At 37.3% G+C, this 8,451-nt stretch overlaps 1 protein-coding gene across 2 annotated transcripts in view; it reads left to right on the forward strand.

The window, feature by feature from the left end:
- letm1 (leucine zipper-EF-hand containing transmembrane protein 1) overlaps positions 1–6,630 on the forward strand; it is a 19,937-nt gene extending 13,307 nt beyond the window's left edge. Inside the window, exons 13-15 of one of the 2 annotated variants that reach the window (XM_056760195.1) lie at positions 200–232; positions 698–836; positions 923–6,630. In XM_056760195.1, the coding sequence (XP_056616173.1) occupies positions 200–232; positions 698–836; positions 923–1,075 (325 nt within the window). In that variant the 3' untranslated portion in view covers positions 1,076–6,630. The remainder of the gene's footprint in view (positions 1–199; positions 233–697; positions 837–922) is intronic. The other variant, XM_056760196.1, reaches the window with a different exon arrangement.
- Positions 6,631–8,451: the final 1,821 nt, after the last annotated feature.

Genomic DNA, 8,451 nt, shown 5'->3' on the forward strand with positions numbered 1-8,451 from the left:
GGTTTCATGTTATGTTGGGTTGAACAGAGAGGCTGTTCATTCATGCATGTCTGTGTGAGATCACAGTGCATGATGGGAAATGGTATTCTTTTGTGCTGTAAAGTGTAAAATGGTGGTGGACGAAGAACCTCACAGTGTGAAAATGCCAAAAGAAAAGGGTTCCCAGTCAAATTAAAAAGAATTCTTGTTGTTTTTTTAGATTGTTCTTTGAAATACATAGTGACTTGTCAAGGTAAGGACCGGGGTGACCTTTTGCATTTCTTTTTGTCTCACAAACAGCATTCACTTTGATTGTTTTTAGCCCAGTCTAAAATGCCAAATCAATCCGACGTGATTTAATTTAATATTTTAATCTGTCAAACATTTGCTTGTCCAATGATGTTCTGGTGCTGTTTATTGAATAAACATCCTTGCAGATTTAATCAGCCATTTGACTTGTGCCATGAAACCAAATATCTTTCCTTTCTTTGTGAAACTACAAAATAAAGCTTGTTTGATTTAGTCAGAAATTTACAGAATAACCCGCTTGTTGCGATTGTGAGTTTAAAAGTGCTATCAATTACTAAAGTGTTTCCTGGGAACCCTGCACGACTGTCTCGGCATGTGATTGGCTGATCGGTTAACTCCTCCTCCACCGTCTTACCCTCCGTGTTATCAAGTAATCGTTTCCTGAATGCAGCATGTTCCTGTCCTATAGGGAGAATCTCGTGAGCATCAACGAGCTCATTGCTGTCATGAAGCACATCCAGAACATTCCAGAAAACAAGCTGCTGAGCATCGCTGAAGCGCTCGATGAAAACAAGGATGGCAAGTTAGACATCGATGATGTCATCAAGGTAACACAGCGTGAGCTTTTATTATGAACATATTGTGTCATGTGCTTGAATCAGCATTTTTGACTGACATCTGGTGTGTGTGTTAGGTGATAGAGCTGATCGATAAGGAGGACATCGATATCTCCACCAACCAGGTAGCAGAGATCATGGTGATGCTGCAAAAGGAGGAAAAGTTGATGGAGAAGGAGAAAGCCAAGGAGAAGGCGGAAAAAGAGCAGGCAGCTAAACTCCAAAACTAAACTAGAAGTAAACGTCCCTGAAACTATTGAAGACCATGAATGTGTTTAAGGTGTTTCAGAGTTAGACAGAAACTTAAGCTGTAATTATCTTTTTATGATATGTTTTTCTTTTGGTTTGATCGGGGAGAAAAACACTTGTAAAATGTTAAGAGAGATCATGTGATCTGTTCTGTTATACACAAATACGGAACAAAGTTTGCTTTGTTCAAATAGGTTTTGTAATGACTGACTTGAAAAGTGTATTTATTAGTAGATTAAACTAATTTAGAGATACATTTTGGAAGAATATAAAAAAAGAACCTTTACAGGGAAATGTGGAATTTCTGTGCAAGTAGTGACAGCAGAAAGAATTGCATTGGGATTTGCAACTTGTTCAAAATGGGCATTGTTTTTACATTTGTTTGGTGCCGCTAGTAGCACAGAAATGAAACATTTAAGCTTTAAGTAACAAAAAGTTATTTATAATGAATGAATGAATGAAACATTCTCCTCATTTTATGCTTTTGGCAGTGATGTAATTTCCCGAAATCTGAGGTAATTTCCTTTCTTTGCATTACATTACCTGTCATCGTCATTCCACTATTCATTTAGTTTCTTCGGCTCCTTTTTTAGTTCTCAGCGCATTTTTATGAGATTCTCGAACATTGCCCGTATGATGTTGATATCGTCCTATGTTTATTTTAAAACCAAAGATGATAAGTTGCTTTAAATTTTGTTTTGTAAATACACGTTTATCCCACTAAGCCCTGCACCTTGCATGCTACACCGCAACGTTTATTTTATTCAGAAATGTTTTGAACTGACTGAAGTCTATCATAATGGATTGCTTTTCATATTAACATTTTGTGGCCTTAGAAACCAAGCATCCCTTTTACCCCAAAAAGTGAAATGGAGATGTAATATAGCTATAGAAATATTTGACAATTTATAATTTCTTGGATGTAACGGTAAACGTCTTTGCTATATGGACTATATGCTATATAGGACTCTGTAATATCAGGCTTGTGTTAGTGATAGATGGAGCGTGCTTGTGAATACTTGACTGGGTACCTGGAATGGATACGTGTTTGGAATATATAGAGAAATCTTCAGTCATTTTAGCTCAACCCATCCTCATAATAAGAAGCCCATCTGTATCTGCTCAGGGGATGACCTGAATACGTACTCGGTCCTTACATGGAGAAGTGCGAGTGGTGGCATCGTGTTCTCACGCACACGTATGCAGGGCTCCTGCTGACAGCGTGCATTAACTGGAATGCGTTGATCAGCGCCACGCTTACTGTTTTGATGCCGTGAGTCTGGTAGCGTAGCTTCACGGGGCACACGGGCCGTGAATACATCACTCTCAACCCTAAACATGTCACGTAGAGGGACCAGCATGTCTAACCTCGAAACTCTGGGTTGTGTCTCAGACTGCCAGACGACAGATCTAGTTGTCTGATTCAAGGTGCCTATTTCACATTTTGTCCCTTCACTTAGAGCTCTTTTACTTGCAGCCTGTGTGTGTATAGGTTTAAGGTCTAAATGCCATTGAGAAACTATTTTCACTCATAAATATATCTTTATCATATATTTGCGTTTGAACGAAGGTGATGATGTGTAATTGCACTATAAATTATTTAAAGCTTTATTTTTCCCATTTTGGAGTGTTGATCTACTCAGGTGGTATGTCTGCGTTTGCACATCAAGAGGTATTTTGAGACGACGCACACTTGAATTTTTATAGTGGTAGATGGGACGAAGTGTTAATATTGTAGGAAGATGTAAAAATACTTTGCTTACTGTGTTTTCGTTATGCATATTTTAAAAATATTTGGGATGGATTCATAAAGGATATAGACCACAGATATAAATAATTAAATTGTGAGACAAGGGACAATTAATATTTATTAACTTATTTAAAGCTTGAGCCAAATAATTGAGCTAAATGGATCAAACTTGTTATTAATTCTCCCCTGTTGTAGTATTCTTCTGGACTCTCTGTATCTAGTTATATAAGATATCTAGTGTGCATTAGCTAACTGATGTTACGCTAGTTAACTGTAGACTAAAAAGGTTGACAACAGAGTAATGTAGTAAAAACATTATTAAAAGCAGTTTGATTCAACACAATACAAATCATAATTTTGTTGTTCATACAATCTTTGTAAATATAATTTACATACCAACTTTGTTGTTTCCAAAGTTGTGAATAAAATCAAGCTGATCTTTAAAAAGTCAAATAATGTTTCATTTTCTTTGTCATAAATTCATGTACCATCAATCACTCACTATATACTTTCACATTTATCTATTCATTTTTGCGTTTTTATTTTCCAGTGTTAAGCACCCATTATTGGCCATTGACTGCATGAAATCAGATCCAAGTTATTCTCTCTGTAATGCTGAGACTGTTTAAAGGGATCATGACCACACAAGAGTAACTTGAGTTCAATCTGTTTGGTTGACAGTTAGGAAATGCTTCACTGCTTTATAGTTCATATTTTTTGACACTGAATTTAAAAAAGTCCTGCAAGTTTAAAGACTTATGGTAGAAAACAGAAAAGTTTTAGGGAATTGTTTTAGAATTTTTGAGCACATTTAAAGAGTACATTCGACGAGATCATGTACATTACATTTCATGCAGTGTGTAATGTTGCCATATATGAATGTAAGCAGTCTGCCATGTTGTAAAGCCGAAGGTAAATGAATAACAAAGTTGTTGGTTTGGAAAAAAGGAAGTCGACTCTGAATCACGCAAACGAGTCGTGTACTAATGCGGTACATCACTATATAATCCCCGTAAAAAGTAAGGTAAGAATAACTGCCTATTATAACAAAATAAAAGGGTTTTTACACCTTGTACGTAAACTTGTTGGACACAACATAAGCTAAAATAGGACAAAAGGAATACTCTTTAAACTGAATTTGGCTTGTCTTTGAGATTTAATGCAGATATTGGTTTATATATATTTAATATATATTGTAATTCTCCCAGAATAGACACAGATTTTTTTTATAAAAATTGTCTAGGCACATTCAAAGTTGATAAAATAATTGTGATGCTATGTTTTACACATTGACATTATTTGACGTCGACCCTTTTTTCATTTGCATGTGTGGCTGTGATAAAGGTCCCTTAACAAATAGAAAGTGTATTCCAAACATAATTAAACTTTCTATATTTAGTTCTCCTCTTAGATTACAACTGGTCACTTCTAAACTTCTGTACATAACATAACATAACAAACATTTTATTTGGTGTCTTAGCTGTTTTGCACTGATGAGAAAAATACTTTTAAAAGGGTTTATAAAAGGGTAGTGTACTTAAAGGGACCGTTCCAGTTGGAAAAATTGCTTTATAACAAAAGAAGACATTTTGAAGAATGTAGAAGAGCAAACAGTTCTGTAGCAATTTTGACAACCATTGTTATTTTCCCTACTATGAAAATCAATGGGGGCCAAGAACTGGTTACAAGCATTCTTCCAAATATCTTTCTCTGTGTTCATCAGAACAAAGAAATTTATACAGATTTGGAACAACTCAAGGGGGAGAAAATTATGAATTCTTATTTTGGCCTTTAAGGTTATTTCGATTTTTTTTTACATTTAATGTTTTTTGTTTCTGCCATAACACTAGGGGGTGCTATAGTCGTACACATGCTGAATTCTTACTGTTAATATGTTCTTAGCAGTTCAGAATGTGTGTGTTTTCATGAGTAGATCATGTGTAAACTCATGACAGTAACATAGCACTGGTTAACATCACAAACAGTCACTTTACCAGTATGTAGACGAATAACAGCCAAGCCTCCCAAACAGTCATTTCATCACAAGTGTCTTAAACTCAAACAGTTTGACACCCAGACTAAAATATGGCTCGAAATGATGGTGTCCACAATAATAACCTGAAAGAACTTGAAGTGGCGTAAATAACTGAGGGGAGTGTGACAGTAAATCATGTTTCTCTGAAGGTAAAGTCACGAGGACTGACAGCCGTGTAAAAGAGATTTATATTTGTAGACAAGTTCAACATCTCTATGTCTACATGTTAAACCCAACTTTTCTGCTTGATGTGTCATGGCTAGATGCTAAAAGACATATAATGTACTGTATGTATTGTAGTTAGGGGTTACTTTATTTTCATAATGTTGCTGAGAGCAATCTCAAAAACTGTTATGTGCATGATTTATGTTGTTTTTATGTGGTCTCACTCCTCTAACATTTCTTTTTATACTCTTGAAATATGCGAGGAGACAAGGAGAACTTGCTTAAGCGGTCTTAAGTTACTGCTCACTTTTACAATGTGTACAGCACTTTTATGTATGTGCCACATTTAACCAGCGTAGTTCACTGAATGTGAAGCTGCTGTAAGTGATGCCGTTTATTTATAAGCATGTGTTTTATTTGTAAATAACAAAGTCACTGTCATAACTCTATAGGCTCTTTAAATGAAAAGATTCTGATTTTGACTGCGGCCCAGCATGCCGTTCAGAAAGTCTGAAGGCAGAGTTAGGGGAGGACAGCATGTTGGATTGGACAATGCTGGATAAGGAAAATTAGTTTGGAAAGATTTTTACAATGTCAAAAGACTCTGTAAGTGACGCCAAACAATAATGAAAATTCTGTCATCATTTACTCACCCTCAAGTTATTCCAAACCTGTTTAACACAAAGAAAGATATTTAGAAGAATGTTTGCGACTGATATTTCTGGGGTAGGCAAGAATGGTTGCCAAAGGGGTGTTTGTTTTCCTGAATTCTTCAAAATATCTTATTTTGTGTTCAACAGAACAAATAAATCTATAATTTTGTTCAACTATGGAAGTCAATGCCATCCATCCATCCACTTTCTACCGCTTATCCGGGGCCGGGTCGCGGGGGCAGCAGTCTAAGCAGGGATGCCCAGACTTCCCTCTCCCTAGACACTTCCTCCAGCTCTTCCAGGGGGACACCGAGGCGTTCCCAGGCCAGCCGGGAGACATAGTCCCTCCAGCGTGTCCTAGGTCTTCCCCGGGGTCTCCTCCCGGTGGGACATGCCCGGAACACCTTCCCGGGAAGACGTCCAGGGGCATGGAAGTCAATGGTGCCCAAGAAATCTCAGTTGCTATCATTTTTCAAAACATATTTCTTTGTTTCCATCAGAACAGAGAAATTTATACAAATTTGAAACAACTTGTGGTTGAGTAAATCATGACAGAATGTTTGGATGGACTATGCCTTTAATAGGGAATTTTTCAATGCTGAAATGTTTAACCCAGATGATCAAATAAGGTTGTCAAGTATGTATAATGAACCATTTCCTATAGAGGTCACTCGCTGTACTTCACTTTCAGTGCTTTTCTGTGTGATGACTGTTGAATGTATTGTATGGGGGAGAGATGAGATAATGGATCAAAGTTTTTCAGGGTGGCATACAGGTAAAAGTTCTAGTATTTTGAATTCATTGTGCATATGCCACAAAAATGTACATGCTTCCATAGACAATCTGCTTTATTTGATTTTTTGCACTAAATAAGCAATCAGGGTAAATGTATGTTCATCTCTTTCATCAGTCTGACATCATATTAAACTTCAAATAAACGTGCTTTAAAATAGTTCTGTCTTTATAGTGTGTTTAGATGGTCAAATAATTGTCTTTTCTGGAACACGGTGGAAAAGTGCATGAAGTTTGGAGACAGTGGAATAATGGTTGGAGTATGCTCCTGAAGCAAACATTTACACTAGGCTTACGACACTAAGATGTTGCTGACGTCAAGTAAGCTCACTACAATTCTTTCCTTCTACCCCGCTTGGCACACACCACCGTCGGGGAGTGATCCTTCGGCCGGGCAGACAAGTGTGAATGTGTGTTTTGCTTCCTACAATCGAATGCATACAATTGATCATTTCTAACCTTCTGTTAAAATGCAACAGCAATTTAAAACATTCGTTTATTTTTGTCCTAACTACAGTGTTTAGAGAAAAACCTTCAAAAAAAGGTGCAAGAATGACTGCCTATGAGCAAAATAGTAGATTTCAAATCTAGTATTTTCAGAAATGTTGATCGTATGCGGACTGTCACCATTATGTTTTGATGAACGTAATGAAAAAAAACATAACGTAAATAAGATATTACAGAATAAGAATATGTGAATTACTTAAGTTTTGACAAAAATGTCAGGAAAAAACATTATAATTCCAAGGCGACGATATGTCTTCACAAATTATACACATTTTGTTTGTTTGGATCTTTCAAAATCATCATTAGATGGTTATCAAAAATATGCCCTTTCCAATAATACGGCACACTTATATATTTTAGGCAATAGCTAACTATTTTGTAGAACCTTGGGTATGGATTGCAGACCACCACTTTGAGAACCTCTGTTAAAGACTTGTTATTTTCATCTCATGGTTGTGTTAAACCAAGAAAATGTCCATATTTGACCCAACCATGGTTTGAAATAACCCAAGTTCATTTGTAACCCAATGGTTGGATTTGTACCTTTTTGACCCTAAACTTTTTATAGTGTATGAACTGGTTTAAAGGAAGTCAGAAGGCCCAAACTGCAAGTTTTGGGTCACTAGGGGGCAGTGTATGACTGGCGATAGAGGGCTTTTAAAACACCCCTCATCCTAGTATCAGTTTTGTTTTTTCATATGATTGTCCGATTCATCTTTTAATTTGATACATCCAGACTGAAAACTGTTATGACCGGGGAAAGTTTCATGTTCATACAACCAACGAGATGTGGTTCATCCAGTGTGATGCGTGATGCGAAAGACTAGATAGGCCTATCACCAGAAAAGTGTTTTGAAAGAAACGTGCTTCTTCTCTCAAACTCTCTCCATCCCTCATCCTTGGTGTGATGAACGGTTTCCAAATGTAAAGATATTATTGGATGGCATGGTGAACCACACACTGCATTCAGTCGAACTCTTCTCCCTCCACGATTTCTCAGTCTGCCTGTAATAATATTGTTCCTCCAACTCTATACAAACACATCACCTCTTCACTCCCTGTTCCCCTCAGTTACCCTGCGTCGCCATGGCGCCTGCAGTCACCAGAACCCTGGCAGGTAGACCGGGAAACGTGGTAACCATACCAACCATTGTGGTCAGTAAGAGGAACTCATAGGCCGATAAAGATGAGATCCGTTAGTTTCGAGAATTTAGAAGAGCAGAGAAAAACAAATACCGATGGTCGGCGTCGGGGAAAAGACGTGGTTATGATATTTCGAGGTTTGCCCTGACTTGACTTTGAAATGGAAGAATAGTATCATTGACTCACTGTGAAATGTTTTTGAGGTTCACGGTGTTTGCCAGGGACCGGGCCCTGCAGGATCTGCCCGACGCATGCAATCTATCAGGTGCGTGTGATGCATACTCACGGGGGTTAAACATACTGCTGGCGCAA

This window comes from Triplophysa dalaica, chromosome 11, assembly GCF_015846415.1.
Source record: "Triplophysa dalaica isolate WHDGS20190420 chromosome 11, ASM1584641v1, whole genome shotgun sequence".
NCBI classification, from domain to species: Eukaryota; Metazoa; Chordata; class Actinopteri; order Cypriniformes; family Nemacheilidae; genus Triplophysa; species Triplophysa dalaica.